At 36.6% G+C, this 21,503-nt stretch overlaps 1 protein-coding gene across 2 annotated transcripts in view; it reads left to right on the top strand.

Moving 5' to 3' along the window:
* The window catches only part of KLF8 (KLF transcription factor 8), a 313,859-nt gene that overhangs the window by 32,530 nt on the left and 259,826 nt on the right, over positions 1-21,503 (top strand). The window contains exon 2 of one of the 2 annotated variants that reach the window (XM_057539156.1): positions 3,193-3,244. The exons of the other annotated variant lie outside the window; for it this stretch is intronic. Coding sequence (XP_057395139.1) covers positions 3,238-3,244 — 7 coding nt within the window. The 5' untranslated portion in view covers positions 3,193-3,237. The remainder of the gene's footprint in view (positions 1-3,192; positions 3,245-21,503) is intronic. 2 annotated transcript variants of the gene reach the window in all.

Raw genomic sequence — 21,503 nt, 5'->3', positions numbered from 1 at the left:
CCAGCTTACAAACTCTGACTGTATGAAATCCAAATTCCTTAACAGTGAATTTGATATCTTATTTTTTAAACAAAATATTATGTCCTTCCCTCATACTGGTATCAATCAGTCTTCATGGTTGCAAGCATTGAAACCAACTCTGTGTAACTTTAATAGATGAGGACTTTCTGGAAGGCGTACTGAGTAACTGGTAGAATTACTAGGAAACCTGGAGAATTAGACTCAGAAAATGGGCAAGATCCAAGCACCATGGCCATAATTACATTATAGGAACCATCTGATACAGACACTGCTGTTACCACAACTGATACTGGAATGCCACTGCAGGCACCGATGCCATCTCTGTCAATGGCCACTGCCTCTGAAATAATCACAACTGCTGCCCCCTTGAAACTATATGTTGTTGCTGCTATCGTTTGTAAAATGTAAACTTTTCTCTTCCTGTTTCTCTGCATCATTTACTGCAGGATCAAATGTCCTGGGCAGGAGAAACCATGAGCTGAACTCAGGTCATGCACCCACTCATAATACCTTAGTAGCCTCAGGGTGGGCAAAACGGAGTATCTGCATCTCTACCCATTCTTTCTTCTTTCCCTCTTGTTATGATGGAGGACGAGGTTCTTCTTTCTATGGCCAGTCCTCTGCTTGTGCATTAGATCCCACTCATTCCTGCCTTCTCAGAAACATTATTATTTCTCTCTTTAATATCTTCAACTTCTTTGTCTCTATAGAAGCTTCTCTATCAGTAAATAAATATGCTATAGTCTCTTATATCTTAAAAAAAATCACCCTTATTTCTCACAAACAAACAAGTAAATCCATACATTCTCCTCAGCCAGATTTCTCAAAAGAGTTGTGTTCATTCACTGGGTACATTGCCTCAGCTCTCACTTACTCAATATAGCAGTCTTGCTTCTACTTCCAACACTCCCCCAAAACTTCCCTGTAGAGGTCATCGGTGACTTCCTTTTCACTCAGTAGACACATGTCAGTGCTCACTCTCTATTTCTATGTTGAATTTGATGGGGTTAATCACTCCTTCCTTCTTGAAACATTAACTAGTTTGCACACTAGCTTCCTCAAATGTACTCTTGCAACCCATTCTCCACACAGTAGTCAGTGTGATCTTTTAAAATTAAACGTTATATCATCTCACCTCTTGATCAGAATCCTCCTTCAAAAGCTTCCCATTGCTCTTGGAATAAAGTCCGGACATTTTACAAAGGCCCTTCATGATCAGGGATAGGGAGGAAGGAAGGAGAGGTAAAGTGATTTGAGGAAGCTAAAAACAAAGAATGATTTCTCTTTTAATTATCCCTGTTCCTTCAACATCATCTCGTATCACTCTTTTCTTTTCTCACTCTATTCCTGCTACACTGGTCCTCTTGTAGTGGCTTGATGTTCTACGTTCTTTTTCACATCAAGGCCTTTGTACTAACTGTTCTCTTTGCCTGCTGTGTTCTCTGTCCACTACTCCACCCCATTCTTTTTCTTAACTCCTACTCATCTTTTCTGTTTTAACTCAAAGGTCACGTCCTCAGTGAAACTGTCTCTGGACCTGGGACTACGTCAGGTTTCCCCATGGTTCACTCTCATTGTGCTTTGTACTTCTCGTTTTTATCACATATAAAATTGTAATTAATCAATTTGTGTTATTTTTAGTGTCTACCTTCCCCTACTGGACTGTAAGCTCTATGAGAGCAAGGGCCATTTTTGTTTCATACATCAAAGTGACTAAAATTGTTTCTGGCACATGGTTGACACTCAGAAAATATATATACTTTTTAACATCTTTATTGGAGTATAATTGCTTTACAGTGGTGTATTAGTTTCTGCTTTATAACAAACTGAATCAGTTATACATATATCCCCATATCTCTTCCCTCTTGCATCTCCCTCCCTCACACCCTCCCTATCCCACACCTCTAGGTGGTCACAAAGCACCGAACTGATCTCCCTGTGCTATGCGGCTGCTTCCCACTAGCTATCTATTTTACATTTGTTAGTGTATATATGTCCATGCCACTCTCTCACTTTGTCCCAGCTTACCCTTCCCCCTCCCCGTGTCCTCAAGTCCATTCTCTAGTAGGTTTGTGTCTTTATTCCTGTCTTGCCCCTAGGTTCTTCATGACCTTTTTTTTTTTTTTTTTTAGATTCCATATATATGTGTTAGCATACGGTACTGTTTTTTCTCTTTCTGACTTACTTCACTCTGTATGACAGAATCTAGGTCCATCCACCTCACTACAAATAACTCAATTTCGTTTCTTTTTATGGCTGAGTAATAGTCCATTGTATATATGTGCCATATCTTCTTTATCCATCCATCTGTCGATGGACACTTAGGTTGCTTCCATGTCCTGGTTATTGTAAATAGAGCTGAAATGAACATTGTGGTACATGACTCTTTTGAATTATGGTTTTCTCAGGGTATATGCCCAGTAGTGGGATTGCTGGGTCGTGTGGTAGTTCTATTTTTAGATTTTTAAGGAACCTCCATACTGTTCTCCATAGTGGCTGTATCAATTTACATTCCCACCAACAGTGCAAGAGGGCTCTGATTGAATCAGTGAATAGCTATCCTAAAGCATTTATGGGTTTTGGTACAGAATAGTTTCTCAATAAATATCTGTTGAATGAATGAGTAAGTGAATGCATAAATGAAGGCTACAGGTATGATGTTCTAAGTTGCCATGTTATTCCTATAAACTGCACCTTAGCCCAATAACTATCCTCAATCCTATTTACTACCATGGCTTTGAAGGATCCACAAGGCTCTCAGTCTAATTCAGTATGGCTTTCTTTTTAGATATCTAATTTGCGCTTAGACCATGGGATTCAAAAGGAAAAGAAGGATCTTTCTCTGTTTATTGGAAGAACAAGGACACATATGAAACAAAAAAGAACAATCCAAGACTGTATATGATAGATGATATAATTGCATATAGCAGTGTGGTATCATTGAAAAAAGTACTGAACAAGATAATCAAAGACCTCTTTTCTAGTTAGATGTTGGTTTGCATCTTTGGCCTATCTGCTTATACTGTTCTTTTCACTTCTCTTCCTGCTATCTGATTTTAACAACTTTGTAAGACAGATTTATATTTTTCTATTGTTTTGCTTATCATGGGTTGTTGCTGCCTCTCCTTCGAACAATCTGTGTTTACCCATTTTTCTCCTTACTCTTTGTAGCCTGAAAATTATTATTCGTGACAGAAGGACAAAAAAAGAAGTAAAATGGAAGGTGAGGAGCATATTCTCCTATATCATTCATCAAATTTATACCACTGACCTTGTGCAATTTCTCTACCCATTCCTTACTTATCTTGCTCTGAATATAAACAAAGTATGTTACCCTTATTGTTATTTTTGCAATCCTTAGTGCATTCTGGGCCTTATTCCTTTCTACTCCTTTGAACTATGGAGGGAGATATAGCTTCAGTTACCTTTCACAGTAAAAGGGAGAGAAATATATCTGGAACAGAGGCAAAGAAAGGAGAAATGAAGTGATTTGTAGAGAAGAAAATAATACTTATAGAGTAGTTGTAAAGATTTAAATATGTCAGTAAATGCCAGGTGTTTGGAATAAAGCCTAGCACACAATAAATACTTACTAAATGTTAGCTATTACACTTTGGATGGTATCTATGATGAAGGCTGCATCAGTAAAGGTCCTAGAAGAAAAAATAGATGCAACATTCGTATTAAGTAATTTGAGGAGAGTTTAATATTTGAACTACTTACAAATGTGTGAGCAAGGGATAGGAAAACCGCAAAGGATAGTGTAATATCCTGGAGATGATAACAGTGGGTGCTATTAGTACTCCTAGGACTTAAGGAGTGCAAGTAGGGAGTGATTCCTGGAACTCAGTATGAGTAGAGGGCCACTTGACAGGAGCTGTGATCTTTGGTTAAAGGAAGTAGCCAGCCCACAGCGACCTTGCAGTGTAGAAGCTGGGAGAATAAATACCTCAACGATACTCTCCGTTTGCTTTCCAGACTCTTGCTGGTAACTCTCATTGGCCAAACCTCAACCAAAAGCAAGAGGAGAGGGGATCCTGTTGATGGAGTATATATAAGCTAGTCTCCTGGGACACAAAGCAGGATGGAGAAAGTGGAGGGGTGGATCTGGAAGATAAAACAGAAGATATCACCACAGTCATGATATAGATATAGAAGGTATAGTCTTCTAAGTATTAGGAGATAAATTGTGAGGCATTTATGGTGTGACCAACAAGTCACCTGTGGAAATATCTGGAGATTTCTGTGAGAAGATATGCATGTTAGTTCACAAATAAAAGTCACCCACTTTGCCCCAGGGTTTAATTAATGACTCCAACCCAGAATGCTGCCCTGATGGAAGCTTCTCTATATGCCTACAAAAGTTATCTTTCTTTGGACCTTTTTCAGTCATAATACCTCAGACCTGTCTTGAAAGCCTATGCCTTTTTAAGGGAGGAGCTATGTTGCTGGTGTTTAAGAAATGATTGAGAAGGAGGTATATAAAAGAGAGAAGGTTGTTTCATCAGCTGGTACTAGAAAAAAAGACTTCAAGCTTAAATAGTCAACCTTGTATATTTCTCTTCCTCCAGCACTACTACTCCACTCTTCTATCACCAAGGAACAATAAGACTATATACAATTGTGCTGGGAGAGTTCAAAGAACTCTGATTTGTTAGAAATCAGGCAAAGTCTTATAAGAAAAACTACATTTGAGCTAGGCTTTGTATAAAGGATATAGGCTTTAAAAATATAAACCAATATTTTAATATTTTTTGTTCATATCTCCTCTTATTTTCTATATGATTTAAAAGATAAATGCATAATCAATAATTATATATATGTTAATGGGAACACAATGGGTAAACTTGTGTTTTTCCACATGTATAAAGATCTCCTTTGTTGTTGTTTTTAATAGTACAACTTACATATTTCAAATGGACAACAAAATTAGTAGCATTTATGGTGTTATAAGATAAACTACTTTTGAATGGGCACTTACTTTCCAGTACTTTGAGATTCACAAGATATAGCTAGAATATTTACTACTGTAGAAAATGTAGACTGCTGAAATCAAATGGAAGAGGGGACTCTGTGTGTGTGTGTGTGTGTGTGTGTGTGTGTGTGTGTGTGCCTGCGTGTTTTGATTGCTTGCCATTACAATGTTCTTCAGGTATTGGAAGAAGTTTCATATTTTGTTTAGACATCATTAGGCACAGAAACTTTTGTAGAACAACTTTGATGCTAGCACTGATATGGCTCTTGCGTCCATTACTCTATTAGATTTATTAACCCAATTAATTATTTTTAGTTACAACTCTTACAAAGTGGAGCTCTTCTTACAAAGACTGTGCTCAAGGCCCACATTTTATTTTTAAGGCTTTATACCTGGTTTACACAAAATTTCCGAGATTGTGATGGCTAAAATCTTACATCGTGGTCAAGTCCCCTTGTATTTTTTTTTTTTAACTGAGGTAAGAACACTTAACATTGAGATTTACCCAAATGTTAATTATCTTAGCATATTGTCCGCAAGGTTGATCTATGTCATCATCTATGGAAGGATTTCCTTATATTTAAAGGCTGAATAATATATATATTAATCTCATATTTTCTTTATTCATACATGTATCTATGGACATTAAAGTTGTTTCCACATCTTGGCTATTGTAAATATGCTGCACTGAACATGGGAGTGCAAATATCTGTCATCATGATTTCAATTCTTTTGGATAAATACCCATAAGAGGCATTGCTACATAACATGGTATATCTTTTTTCTTTTTTTTTTTTTCTGAATGGAAAATAGCTTCTTTTTTTTTAGCAGGTTCTTATTAGTTATCCATTTTACACATATTAGTGTATATATGTCAATCCCAATCTCCCAATTCATCACACCACCACCTCCCCCACCGCCACTTTCCCCCCTTGGTGTCCATACGTTTTTTCTCTACAGCTGTGTCTCAAATTCTGCCCTGCAAACCAGTTCATCTGTACCATTTTTCTAGGTTCCACATATATGCGTTAATATATGATATTTGTTTTTCTCTTTCTGACTTACTTCACTCTGTATGACAGTCTCTAGATCCATCCACGTCTCGACAAATGACCCAATTTCGTTCCTTTTTATGGCTGAGTAATATTCCATTGTATATATGTACCACATCTTCCTTATCCATTCATCTGTCGATGGGCATTTAGGTTGGTTCCATGACTTGGCTATTGTAAATAGTGCTGCAATAAATATTGGGGTGCATGTGTGTTTCTGAATTATGGTTTTCTCTGAGCATATGACCAGTAGTGGGATTGCTGGGTCATATGGTAATTCTATTCTTAGTTTTTTAAGGAACCTCCATACTATTCTCCATAGTGGCTGTATCAATTTATATTCTCACCAACAGTGCAAGAGGGTTCCCTTTTCTCCCCACCCGTTCCAGCATTTGTTGTTTGTAGATTTTCTGATGCTGACCATTCTAACTGAAGTGAGGTGATACCTCATTGTAGTTTTGATTTGCATTTCTCTAGTAATTAGTGATATTGAGCAGCTTTTCATGTGCTTCTTGACCATCTGTATGTCTTCTTTGGAGAAATGTCTATTTAGGTCTTCTGCCCATTTTTGGATTTGGGTTGTTTTTTCTTCTAATATTGAGCTGCATGAGCTGTTTATATATTTTGGAGATTAATCCTTTGTCCGATGATTCGCTTGCAAATATTTTCTCCCATTCTGAGAGTTGTCTTTTCGTCTAGTTTGTAGTTTCCTTTGCTGTGCAAAAGCTTTTTTTTTTTAGTTTTTTAATCTTTTAATTAATTAATTAATTAATTTTTAATTTTTGGCTGTATTGGGTCTTCGTTTCTGTGTGAGGGCTTTCTCCACTTGTGGCGTGCGGGGGCCACTCTTCATCGCGGTGCGCAGGCCTCTCAGTGTCGCGGCCTCTCTTGTTGCAGAGCACAAGCTCCAGATGCACAGGCTCAGTAGTTGTGGCTCACGGGCCTAGTTGCTCCATGGCATGTGGGATCTTCCCAGACCAGGGCTCGAACCCATGTCCCCTGCATTGGCAGGCAGACTCCCAACCACTGCACCACCAGGGAAGCCCCTGTGCAAAAGCTTTTAAGTTTCATTAGGTCCCATTTGTTTATATTTGGTTTTATTTCCATTACTCTAGGAGGTGGATCAAAAGAGATCTTGCTGTGATTTATGTCAAAGAGTGTTCTTCCTATGTTTTCCTCGAACAGTTTTATACTGTCCAGTCTTATATTTAGGTCTCTAATCCATTTTGAGTTTATTTTTGTGTATGGTGTTAGGGAGTGTTCTAATTTCATTCTTTTACATGTAGCTGTCCAGTTTTCCTAGCACCACATATTGAAGAGACTGTCTTTTCTCCATTGTATATTCTTACCTCCTTTAACAAAGATAAGGTGTCCGTATGTGCATGGGTTTATCTCTGGGCTTTCTATCCTGTTCTATTGACCTATATTTCTGTTTCTGTGCCAGTACCATATTGTCTTGCTAACTGTAGCTTTGTAGTATAGTCTGAAGACAGGGAGTCTGATTCCTCCAGCTCTGTTTTTTTTCAGTAAAGACTGCTTTGGCTATTTGGGATCTTTTGTGTCTCCATACAAATTTTAAGTTTTTCTGTTCTAGTTCTATAAAAATGCCATTGGTAGTTTGATAGGGATTACATTGAATCTGTAGATTGCTTTGGGTAGTATAGTTATTTTCGCAATATTGATTTTCCAGTCCAAGAACATGGTATATCTCTCCATCTGTTTGTATCATCTTCAATTTCTATCATCAGTGTCTTATAGTTTTCTGCATACAGGTCTTTTGTCTCCCTAGGCAGCTTTATTCCTAGGTATTTCATTCTTTTTGTTGCAATGGTAAATGGGATTGTTTCCTTAATTTCTCTTTCAGATTTTTCATTAGTGTATAGGAATGCAAGAGATTTCTTTGCATTAATTTTGTATCCTGCAACTTTACCAAATTCATTGATTACCTCTATTAGCTTCCTGGTGGCATCTTTAGGATTCTCTATGTATAGTATCATGTCATCTGCAAACAGTGACAGTTTTACTTCTTTTCCAATGTGTATTCCTTTTATTTCTTTTTCTTCTCTGATTGCTGTGGCGAGGACTTCCAAAACTATGTTGAATAATAGTGGCGAGAGTGGATATCCTTGTCCTGTTCCTGATGTTAGAGGAAATGCTTTCAGTTTTTCACCATTGAGAATGATGTTGGCTGTAGGTTTGTCATATTTGGCCTTTATTATGTAGAGGTAGGTTCCCTCTATGCCCACATTCTGGAGAGTTTTATCATAAATGGGTGTTGAATTTTGTCAAAAGCTTTTTCTGCATCCATTGAGGTGATTGTATGGTTTTTATTCTTCAATTTGTTAATATGGGTATCACATTGATTGATTTGCACATATTGAAGAATCCTTGCATCCCTGGGATAAATCCGACGTGATCATGGTGTATGATCATTTTAATGTGTTGTTGGATTCTGTTTGCTATTAGTTTGTTGAGAATTTTGGCATGCGTATTCATCAGTGGTATTGGTGTGTAATTTTCTTTTTTTTTGTAGTGTCTTTGTCTGGTTTTGGTATCAAGCTGTTGGTGGCCTCATAGAATGAGTTTGGGAGTGTTCATTCCTCTGCAATTTTTTGGAGGAGTTTGAGAAGGATGGGTGTTAACTCTTCTGTAAGTGTTTGACAGAATTCACCTGTGAAGCCATCTGGTCTTGGACTTTTGTTTGTTGGAATATTTTAAATCCCAGTTTCAATTTCATTACTTTTGATTGTTCTGTTCATCTTTTCTATTTCTTCCTGGTTCAGTCTTGGAAGGTTATACCTTTCTAAGAATTTGTCCATTTCTTCCAGGTTGTCCATTTTATTGGCATAGAGTTGCTTGTAGTAGTCTCTTAGGATGCTTTGTATTTCTGCGGTATCTGTTGGAACTTCTCCTTTTTCATTTGTAATTTTATTGATTTGAGTTTTATCCCTCATTTTCTTGATGAGTCTGGCTAATGGTTTATCAATTTTGTTTATGTTCTCAAAGAACCAGCTTTTAGTTTTATTGATCTTTGCTATTATTTTCTTTGTTTCTATTTCATTTATTTCTGCTCTGATCTTTATGATTTCTTTCCTTCTGCTAACTTTGGGTTTTGTTTGTTCTTCTTTCTCTAGTTCCTTTAGGTGTAAGGTTAGATTGTGTATTTGAGGTTTTTCTTGTTTCTTGAGGTAGGCTTGTATTGCTATAAACTTCCCTCTTAAAACTGCTTTTGCTGCATCTCATAGGTTTTGGATCATAGTGTTCTTATTGTCATTTGTCTCTAGGTATTTTTTTATTTCCTCTTAGATTTCTTCAGTGACCTCTTGGTTATTTAGTAACCTATCGTTTAGCCTCTATGTGTTTTTGTTATTTATGGTTTTTTTCCCTGTAATTGATTTCTAATCTCATAGCGTTTTGGTCAGAAAAGATGCTTGATATGATTTCAATTTTCTTAAATTTACTGAGGCTTGATTTGGGACCCAAGATGTGATCTGTCCTGGCGAATGTTCCGTGCACACATGAGAAGAAAGTGTAATCTGCTTTTTTTGGAAGGAATGTCCTATAAATATCAATTAAATCTATCTGGTCTATTATGTCATTTAAAGCTTCTGTTTCCTTATTAATTTTCTGTTTGAATTTTCTGTCCACTGGTGTAAGTGAGATGTTAAAGTCCCCCACTATTATTGTGTTACTGTCGATTTCCTCTTTTAGAGCTGTTAGCAGTTGCCTTATGTATTGAGGTGCTCCTATGTTGGGTGCATATATATTTATAATTGTTATATCCTTCTTGGATTGATCCCTTGATCATTATGTAGTGTCCTTCCTTGTCTGTTGTAACATCCTTTATTTTAAATTTATTTTATCTGATATAAGTATTGCTACTCCAGCTTTCTTTTTATTTCCTTTTGCATTGAATATCTTTTTCCATCCACTCACTCAGTCTGTATGTGTCCATAGGTCTGAAGTTGGTCTGTTGTAGACAGCATATATATGGGTCTTGTTTTTCATTCATTCAGCGAGCCTGTGTCTGATGGTTGGAGCATTTAATCCATTCACATTTAAGGGAATTATCGATATATATGTTACTATTACCATTTCCTTAATTGTTATGGGTTTGCTTTTGTAGGTCCTTTTCTTCTCTTGTGTTTCCCACTTAGAGAAGTTCCTTTAGCATTTGTTGTAGAGCTGATTTTGTGGTGCTGAATTCTCTTAGCTTTTGATTGTCTGTAAAGCTTTTGATTTCTCCGTCGAATCTGAATGAGGTCCTTGCAGGGTAGAGTAATATTCATTGCAGGTTCTTCCCTTTCATCACTTTAAATATATCATGCCCTTCCCTTCTGGCTTGTAGAGTTTCTGCTGAGAGATCAGCTGTTAACCTTATGGGAGTTCCCTTGTATATTATTTGTCATTTTTCCCTTGTTCCTTTCAATAATTTTTCTTTGTCTTTAATTTTTGCCAATTTGATTACTATGTGTCTCGGCATGTTTCTCCTTGGGTTTATCCTGCCTGCAACTCTCTGCACTCCCTGGACTTGGGTGGCTATTTCCTTTCTCATCTTAGGGAAGTTTTCGACTATAATCTCTTCATATATATTCTCAGGTCACTTCTCTCTCTCTTCTCCTTCTGGGACCCTTATAATGTGAATGTTGTTGTGTTTAATATTGTCCCAGAGGTCTCTTAGGCTGTCTTCATTTCTTTTCATTCTTTTTTCTTTATTCTGTTCTGCAGCAGTGAATTTCACCATTCAGTCTTCCAGTTCACTTTTCCGTTCTTCTGCCTCAGTTATTCTGCTATTGATTCCTTCTAGTGTATTTTTCATTTCAATTATTGTGTTGTTTATCTCTGTTTGTTCTTTAATGATTTTAGGTGTTTGTTCTTTAATTCTTTTAGGTCTTTGTCGAATATTTCTTGCATCTTCTGGATCTTTGCCTCTATTTTTTTTCTGAGGTCCTGGATCATCTTCACTATCATTATTCTGAATTTTTTTTTTCTGGAAGGTTTCCTATCTCCACTTCATTTAGTTGTTTTTCTGGGGTTTTATCTTGTTCCTTCATCTGGTAAATAGCCTCTGCCTTTTCATCTTATCTATCTTTCTTTGAATGTGATTTTTGTTCCACAGGCTGCAGGATTGTAGTTCTTTTTGCTTCTGCTGTCTGCCCTCTGCTGGATGAGGCTATCTCCGAAAATAACTTCTTGTTAGTAAAGGTATTTCACCAAATTGCTTGCAAGTGTGTCACGACGTACCAAACACCCTCTTCTGATCCTCCAAGAGTTAATGTCTTCTCAGCGTAGATGTCTGTGCTCATGCGGAGAAGGGAAAAGGATGGTGTCCTCAAGGCAAAGAAAGCCTTGGCAGCTGCTAGGGCAACCTCTCCCACGATGTCCACCACAGCCTTGGAGCTCTCTCACATGGTATTTTTATGTTTAATATTTTGAGTAACTTTTATACTGTTTGCACAGTGGCTGTACCATTTTACATCAGAAAAAAAGTTTTCCAATTTCTCCATATCTTCACCAAAACATGACTTTCTTTTTTTTAAATAATAGCTATTCTAACAACTATAAGGTGATATCTTATTGCGGTTTCGATTTGCATTTCCTTGGTGATTAGGGATGTTGAGCACCTTTTAATATACCTGTTGGCCAATTGTATGTTGTCTTTGGAGAATTGTCCATTCAAATCCTTTCCCTATTGATTTATTTATTTATGCTAATGAGTTGAAGCAATTTCTTCTATATTTTAGATATTAACCCCTTATCAGTTATATGGTTTACAGATACTTTATCACAATCTATAGATTGCCTCTTCATTCTGTTGATTTTGTTCTTTGCTGTGAAGAAGCTTTTTAGTTTGATGTAAAAAAAAACCTGTCTAAACTTGCTTTTTTTCCTGTACTTATGGTGTCACATCCAAGAAATTAATACTGACACCAATGATATGAAGCTTCTCCCCTAAGTCTTCTTCTAGGAGTTTTTACTGTTTCAGGTCTTATATTTAAATCTTTAATCAATTTTGAGTTGATTTTTATTTATGGTGTAGATAAAAGGTTCAATTTCATGATTTTGCAAGTAGGTATCCAGTTTTTCCAGAATCATTTGTTAAAAAGTTTATCTTTTCCCTATTGTATATTCTTGGAGTCCTTGTAGAGGATCAGCTGATTGTATATGTGTGGATTTATTTCTGGGTTCTCTATGCTGTTCCATGTTCTATATGTCTGTTTTTATGTCAGTACTCTAATGTTTTAATTACTGTAAATTTGTAATATATTTTGAAATCAGGAAGTGTGATGTCTCCAGCTTTATTTTTCTTATTCAAAATTGCTTGGACTATTTAGGGTCCTTCATTGTTCCATATGAATTTTAGGATTTTTTTCTATTTCTCTAAAAAATGCCATTTGGATTTTGATAGGGAATGCATTGATTCTATTAATTGCTTTCGGTACTATGGACATTTTAATGATATTAAGTCTTCTAATTCATGAATATGGGATGTCTTTCCATTTATTCTTGTCTCAAATTTTTTCATCAAAGTTTTATGGTTTTCAGTATACAAATCTTTCACTTCTTTTGTTAAGTTTGTAAGTATTTTATTCTTTTTGATGCTATTATAGATGGAACTGTTTACTTTGTATGATGTCAGCTGTGGGTTTTTTATATATGGCTTTTATTATGTTGAGGTAATTTTCTTCTGTTCTCTCTTGGGAGTTTTTATCATGGAAGAATGTTGAATTTTGCCAAATGCTTTTTCTGCATCTGTTGAGATGACCTGGTGATTTTATTCTTCATTCTGTTAATGTGCTATATTGCATTGATTAATTTTTGTATGTTGAACCATCCTTGCACTCAAGCATAATTTCCACTTGGTCAAAGTTGTATGATCCATTTAATATGCTGTTGAATTTGATTTGTTAGTATTTTGTGCAGAATTTTTGCATCTACATAAGTCAGGGTAATTGAACTATAATTTGCTTTTCTTGTAGTGTCTTTGACTTTGGTATTGGGATAATGCTGCCATTGTAACATGAGTTCAGAAGCACTTTCTCCTTTTTGGAAAAAATTAATGGGGACTGGCATTAATTCTTCTTTAAAGGTTTGGTAGATTTCTCCAGGGAAGCCATAGTCCTGGGCTTTTCTTTATCAAGAAGTTTTTAATTACTCATTCAATCTCCTTACCAGTCATGTTTGTTCAAATTTTCTGTTTCTTCATGATTCAGACCTAGTAGATTGTATGTTTCTAGGAATTTATCCATTTCTTCTAGGTTTTCCAATTTCTTCTTGTATAATTGTTCACAATATTCTCTTTTTTAAAAACTTCTTCATTGGAGTATAATTGCTTCACAATGGTGTGTTAGTTTCTGCTTTATAACAAAGTGAATCAGCTATACATATACATATATCCCAATATCTCTTCCCTCTTGTGTCTCCCTCCCTCCCACCGTCCCTATCCCACCCCTCTAGGTGGTCACAAAGCAATGAGCTGATCTCCGTGTGCTATGTGGCTGCTTCCCACTAGCTACTGGTTTTACATTTGGTAGTGTATATATGTCCATGCTGTACTTTTTTGTTTCCTGTACTTTTGGTATCACATCCAAAAGTGACATCTCATGTCGTCCCAGCTTACACTTCCACCTCCCTGTATCCTCAAGCTCATTCTCTACATCTGTGTCTTTATTCCTGTCTTGTCCCTGGGTTCTTCAGAACCATTTTTTCCCTTTAGATTCCATATATATGTGTTAGCATATGGTATTTGTTTTTCTCTTTCTGACTTACTTCCCTCTGTATGACAGACTCTAGGTCCATCCACCTCACTACAAATAACTCAATTTCGTTTCTTTTTATGGCTGAATAATATTCCATTGTATACATGTGCCACATCTTCTTTACCCATTCATCTGTCGATAGACATATAGGTTACTTCCATGCCCTGGCTATTGTAAATAGAGCAGCAATGAACATTGTGGTACATGACTCTTTTTGAATTATGGTTTTCTCAGGGTATATACCGAGTAGTTGGATTGCTGGGTTGTATGGTAGTTCTATTTTTACTGTTTTCAAGGAACATCCATACTGTTCTCAATAGTAGCTGTGTCAATTTACATTCCCACCAACAGTGCAAGAGGGTTCCCTTTTCTCCACAACCTCTCCAGCGTTTATTGCTTGTAGATTTCTTTTATGATGGCCATTATGACTGGTGTGAGGTGATATCTTATTATGGTTTTGATTTGCATTTCTCTAATGATTAATGATGTTGAGCATTCTTTCATGTGATTGTTGGCAATCTGTATATCTTCTTTGGAGAAATGTTTATTTAGGACTTTTGCCCATTTGTGGATTGGGTTGTTTGGTTTTTTTGTTATTGAGCTGCATGAGCTGCTTGTACATTTTGGAGATGAATCCTTTGTCAGTGACTTCATTGGCAAATATTTTCTCCCATTCTGAGGGTTGTCTTTTTTTTTTTTTAACATTTTTATTGGAGTATAATTGCTTTACAATGATGTGTTAGTTTCTGCTTTATAACAAAGTGAATCAGTTATACATATACATATATCCCCATATCTCCTCCCTCTTGCGTCTCCCTCCCTCCCACTCTCCGTATCCCACCCTTCTACCTGGTGACAAAGCACCGAGCTGATCTCCCTGTGCTATGCAACTGCTTCCCACTAATATCTATTTTACATTTAGTAGTGTATATGTCTTTTTGTCTTTTTTATGGTTTCCTTTGCTGTGCAAAAGCTTTTAAATTTCATTAGGTCCCATTTTTTTATTTTTTATTTTATTTCCATTTCTCAAGGAGGTGGGTCAAAAAGGATCTTGCTGTGATGTATGTCATAAACTGTTCTCCCTATGTTTTCCTCTAAGAGTTTGATAGTATCTGGTCTTACATTTAGGTCTTTAATCCATTTTGAGTTTTTTTCTGTGTAAGGTGCTAAGGAGTGTTCTAATTTCATTCTTTTCCATGTCGCTGTCCAGTTTTCCCAGCACCACTTATTGAAGTGGCTGTCTTTTCTCCATTGTATATTCTTGTCTCCCTTATCAAAAACAGGTGACCATACATGCATAGGTTTATCTCTGGGCTTTCTATCCAGTTCTATTGATCTATATTTCTATTTTTGTGCCAGTACCATACTGTCTTGATTACTGTAGCTTTGTAGTATAGTCTGAAGTCAGGGAGGCTGATTCCTCCAGCTCTGTTTTTCTTTCTCAAGATTGCTTTGGCTATTCGGGGTCTTTTGTGTTTCCATACAAATTGTGAAATTTTTTGTTCTAGTTCTGTGAAAAATGTCAGTGGTAGGTTGATAGGGATTGCATTGAATCTGTAGATTGCTTTGGGTAGTATAGTCATTTTCACATTGCTGATTCTTCCAATCCAAGAACATGGTATATCTCTCCATCTCTTTGTATCATCTTTAATTTCTTTCATCAGTGTCTTATACTTTTCTGCATACAGGTCTTTTGTCTCTTTAGGTTTGTTTATTCCTAGGTATTTTATTCTTTTCATTGCAATGGTAAATGGGAGTGTTTCCTTAATTCCACTTTCAGGTCTTAAATCATTAGTGTATAGGAATGCAAGAGATTTTTGTGCATTACTTTTGTAATCCTGGTACTTTACCAAATTCAATGATTAGTTCTAGTAGTTTTCTGATAGCATCTTTAGGGTTCTCTGAGTATAGTATCATGTCATCTGCACACAGTGACAGCTTTACTTCTTCTTTTCCGATTTGGATTCCTTTTATTTCTTTTTCTTCTCTGATTGCTGTGGCTAAAACTTCCAAAACTATGTTGAATAATAGTGGTGAGAGTGGGCAACCTTGTCTTTTTCCTATCTCAATGGAAATGGTTTCAGATATTCACCATTGAGGATGATCTTGGCTTTGAGTTTGTCATATATGGCCTTTTATTATGTTGATGTAAGTGTCCTCTATGCCTATTTTCTGGAGGGTTTTTATCACAAATAGATGTTGAATTTTGTCAAAAGCTTTTTCTGAATCTATTGAGATGATCATTTGTTTTTTCTCCTTCAGTTTGTTAATCTGGTTTATCATTTTGATTGATTTGCGTATATTGAAGAATCCTTGTATTCCTGCGATAAACCCCACTTGATCATGGTGTATGATCCTTTTAATGTGCTGTTAGATTCTGTTTGCTAGTATTGTGTTAAGGATTTTTGCATCTATATTCATCAGTGATATTGTCCTGTAGTTTTTTTTCTTTGTGACATCTTTGTCTGGTTCTGGTATCAAGGTGATGGTGGCCTCGTACAATGAGTTTAGGAGTGTTCCTCCTTCAGCTATATTTTGGAAGAGTTTGAGAAAGATAAGTGTTAGCTCTTCTCTAAATGTTGGATAGAATTCGCCTGTGAACTCTTCTCGTCCTGGACTTTTGTTTGCTGGAAGATTTTAAATCACAGGTTCAATTTCAGTACTTGTGATTTGTCTGCTTATTTTTTTCTATTTCTTCCTGCTTCAGTCTCAGATGGTTGTGTTTTTCTAAGAATTTGTCCATTTCTTCCGGGTTGTCCATTTCATTGGCATATAGTTGCTTGTAGTAATCTCTCATGATCCTTTGTATTTCTGCAGTGTCAGTTGTTACTTCTCCTTTTTCATTCCTAATTCTATTGATTTGAGTCTTTGCCCTTTTTTTCTTGATGAGCCTGGCTAACAGTTTATCAATTTTGTTTATCTTCTCAAAGAACCAGCTTTTAGCTTTATTGATTTTTGCTATTGTTTCCTTCATTTCTTTTTAATTTATTTCGGATCTGATCTTTATGATTTCTTTCCTTTTGGTAACATTGAGGGTTTTTTGTTCTTCTTTCTGTAATTGGTTTAGGTGTAATATTAGGTTGTTTATTTGAGATGTTTCTTGTTTCTTAAGGTAGGATTTTATTGCTATAACCTTCCCTCTTAGAACTGCTTTTGCTGGATCCCATAGGTTTTCATTGCCATTTGTTTCTAGGTATTTTTTGATTTCCTCTTTGATTTCTTCAGTGATCTCTTGGTTATTAAGTAGTGTAAAGTTTAGCCTCCCTGTGTTTGTATGTTTTACAGATTTTTTCCTGTAATTGATATCTAGTCTCATAGTGTTGTTGTTGGAAAACATACTTGATACAATTTCAATTTTCTTAAATTTACCAAGGCTTGATTTGTGACCCAAGATATGATCTATACTGGAGAATGTTCCATGAGGACTTGAGAAGAAAGTGTATCCTGTTGTTTTTGAATGGAATGTCCTAAAAATATCAATTATTCCATCTTCTTTAATGTATAATTTAAAACTTGTGTTTCCTTATTTATTTTCATTTCGGATGATCTGTCCATTGGTGAATGTAAGGTGTTAAAGTCCCTTACTATGATTGTGTTTCTGTTGATTTCCCCTTTTATGGCTGTTAGCACTTGCATTATGTATTGAGGTGCTCCTATGTTGAGTGCATAAATATTTACAGTTGTTATATCTTCTTCTTGGATTGATCCCTTGATCCTTATGTAGTGTCCTTCTTTGTCTCTTGGAACAGTCTTTGTTTTAACGTCTAAGTTGTCTGATATGAGAATTTCTACTCCAGATATATTTTGATTTCCAGTTGCATGGAATATCTTTTTCCATCCCTTCACTTTCAGTCTGTATGTGTCCCTAAGTCTGAAGTGGGTCTCTTGTAGACGGCATATATACGGATCTTGTTTTTGTATCCATTCAGTCAGTCTGTGTCTTTTGGTTGGAGCATTTAATCCATTTACATTTAAGGTAATTATTGATATGTATGTTTCTATTCACATTTTCTTAATTATTTTGGGTTTGTTATTGTAGGTGTTTTCCTTCTCTTTTGTTTCCTGCCTAGAGAAGTTCCTTTAGCATTTGTTGTAAAGCTGGTTTTGTGGTGCTGAATTCTCTTAGCTTTTGCTTGTCTGTACATGTTTTAATTTCTCCGTCAAATCTGAATGAGATCCCTGCTGGGTAGAGTAATGTTGGTTGTCGGTTTTTCTCCTTCATCACTTTAAATATGTCCTGCTGCTCCCTTCTGGCTTGCAGAGTTTCTGCTGAAAGATCAGCTGTCAGTCTTATGTGGATTCCCTTCTGTGTTATTTGTTGTTTTCCTTTGCTGCTTTTAATATTTTTTCTTTGTATTTAATTTTTGATAGTTTGATTAATATGTGTCTTGGTGTGTTTCTCTTTGGATGTATCCTGTAAGGGACTCTCTGTGCTTCCTGGACTTGATTAACTATTTCCTTTCCCATATTAAGGAAGTTTTCAACAATAATCTCTTGAAATATTTTCTCAGTCCCTTTCTTTTTCTCTTCTTCTTCTGGGACCCCTGTAATTCGAATGTTGATGCATTTAATGTTGTCCCAGAGGTCTCTGAGACTGTCCTGAATTCTTTTCATTCTTTTTTCTTTATTCTGCTCTGCAGGAGTTTTTTCCACTATTTTATCTTCTAGGTCACTTATCCTTTCTTCCGCCTCACTTATTCTGCTATTGATCCCTTCTAGAGAATTTTTAATTTCTTTTATTGTTCATCACTGTTTGTTTGCTCTTTATTTCTTCTAGGTCCTTGTTAAATGTTTCTTGTATTTTCTCCATTCTATTTCCAAGATTTTGGATCATCTTTTCTATCATTATTGTGAATTCTTTTTCAGGTAGCCTGCCTATTTCCTCTTCATTTGTTAGGTCTGGTGGGTTTTTGCCTTGCTCCTTCTTCTGCTGTGTGTTTCTCTGTCTTCTCATTTTGTTTAAGTTACTGTGTTTGGGGTTTACTTTTTGCAGGCTGTATGTTCATAGTTCCCGTTGTTTTTGGTGTCTGTCCACAGTGGCTAAAGTTGGTTCAGACTGTATATAAAGACAATATCACACAAAGCAGCATACACATACACACTCACAAAAAGAGAAAAAGGAAAAATATTTATATATCAATGCTCCCAAAGTCCACTGCCTCAATTTGGGATGATTCATTTTCTATTCATGTATTCCACAGATGCAGGGTACATCACGTTTAATTTGGAGATTTAATCCGCTGCTCCTGAGGCTCCTGGGAGAAATTTCCCTCTCTCTTCTTTGTTTGCACAGCTCCTGACGTTCAGCTTTGAATTTGGCCCCGCATCTGCATGTAGGTCTCCTGAGGGTGTCTGTTTCTGCTCAGACAGGATGGGCTTAAAGCAGCAGCTGATTAGGGAGCTCTGGCTCACTCAGGCCAGAGGGAAGTGGGGATACAGGATGCGGGGCAAGCCTGCAGTTGCAGAGGCCAGACATGGTGATGCAACAGCCTGAGGTGCGCCGTGTTTTCTCCTGGGGAAATTGTCCCTGGATCACGGGGCTCTGGCAGTGGTTGCCTGCACAGACTCCCGCGAGGGGAGGTGTAGATAGTGACCTGTGCTTGCCCACAGGCTTCTTGGTGGCTGCAACAGCAGCCTTAGCATCTCATGTCCAGCTCTGGAGTCCGTGCTGGTAGCCGTAGCTCGCGCCTGTCTCAGGAGCTTGTTTAGGTGGTGCTCTTAGTCCCCTCTCCTCGTGCACTGCGAAACAAAGGCAAGAAAAATTCTCTTGCATCTTTGGCTGTTCCAGACCTTTTCCCACATTCCCTCTGGACTAGCTGTGGCACACTAGCCCCCTTCAGGCTTTGTTCATGTAGCCAACCCCAGTTCTCTCCCTGGGATCCGACCTCTGAAGCCGGATCCTCAGCTCCCAGCCCCCTCCTGCCGCAGCCGGTGAGCAGACAAGCCTCTCGGGCCAGTGACTGCTGGCTGGCACTGGTCCTCCATGGGGGAATCTTTCTGCTTTGCCTTCCACACCTCTGTTGCTGTGCTCTCCTCCATGGCTCTGAAGATTACCCCCTCAACCACCCACAGTCTCTGCCTGGGAAGCATCTTCCTAGTGTATGGAAACCTTTCCTCCTTCTCAGCTCCCTCCCACTGGTGCAGGTCCCGTCCCTATTCTTTTGTCTCTGTTTTTTCTTTTTTCTTTTGCTCTACCCAGGTATGTGTGGAGTTTCTTGCCTTTGGGAGGTCTGACTTCTGCCAGCGTTCAGTAGGTGTTCTGTAGGAGTTGTTCCACATGTAGATACATTTCTGATGTATTTGTGGGGAGGAAGGTGATCTCCACTTCTTACTCTTCAGCCACCTTGTAGCTCCTCCTCACAATATTCTCTTATAATCCTTTTATTTCTGTGACATCAATTATAATGTGTTCTCTTTCATTTCTGCATTTATTTATTTGAGTCTTCTCTCTCATTTTTTTTTCATAGTCTACCTAATTGTCAAATTCGTGTTTTTTTCAAAAAAACCTACACTTTTTTTTCCTATTCTCTATTTTATTTATTTGTGTTCTATTCTTTCCTTTCTTCTGCAAATTTTGGGTTTTTTGTTCTTCTTTTTCTAGTTCTTTAAGGCATAATGTTAGGTTGTTTATTTGAGATCTTTCTTCCTTTTCTAATGTCGGCTTTTATTTGTATAAATTTCCCTCTTTAGTATATCCTTTTTTGCATCCTGTGAGTTTTGATATGTTGTGTTTTTGTTTTCATATTTTCTAATTTCCTTTGATTTCTTCTTTGACCCATTGTTTGCTCAGGAATGTGTTGTCTAATTCCCACATATTTGTGAATTTTCCAGTTTTCCTTCTGATATTGATTTCTAGTATCATTCAGTTGTTGTCAGAAAAGACACTTGATGTGATTTCAATCTTTTAAAATTTGTTAAGACTTATTTTGTGACCTAACATGTGATCTCTCTTGGAGAATATTCTGTGTGCACTTGAGAAGACAATATGTTCTACTGTTGTCAGGTATAATGTTTTCTAAATCTGTTAGCTCCATTTAGTCTATGGTGTTTTGCAGGTCCACTGTTTCTTTATCGATTTTCTGTCTGAATGTTCTATCCTTTATTGAAAGTGGGATATAGACGTCCTCTACAATTATTGTATTGCTGCATATTTCTCCCTTCAGTTATGTCAATCCTTGCTTTATATATTTATTTGCTCTGTTTTGTGTGTGTGTGTATACAATTATATTCCATACATAATTGTGTATTATATATATACAATTATATATATACAATTATATTGTGTATCTATATCATTGTTGTATCTTCTTGGTGAATTAACCTGTTTATCATTAAATAATATTCTTCTTTGTCTCTTGTGAGAGTTTTTGGCTTACAATCTATTTTGTCTAATATAAGTATAGTCACCCCTGCTTTCTTTAGGTTACAATTTGCATGGAACATCTTTTTGCATCCCTTCAGTTTCAGCTTATATCATCTTAAATGTAAAGTGAGTCTTTTCACAAGAGGGAAGAAATATGGGGATATATGTATATGTATAGCTGATTCACTTTGTTATAAAGCAGAAACTAACACACCATTGTAAAGCAGTTATACTCCAATAAAGATGTTAAAAAAAATAAAGTGAGTCTTTTGTAGACAGCATATAGTTGGATATTGTTTTTCATCCACTAAGCTACTCTATGTCTTTTCATT

Source organism: Balaenoptera acutorostrata, chromosome X, assembly GCF_949987535.1.
Source record: "Balaenoptera acutorostrata chromosome X, mBalAcu1.1, whole genome shotgun sequence".
Lineage (NCBI taxonomy): Eukaryota > Metazoa > Chordata > Mammalia > Artiodactyla > Balaenopteridae > Balaenoptera > Balaenoptera acutorostrata.
This window is presented reverse-complemented; position numbering and strand designations above follow the sequence as displayed.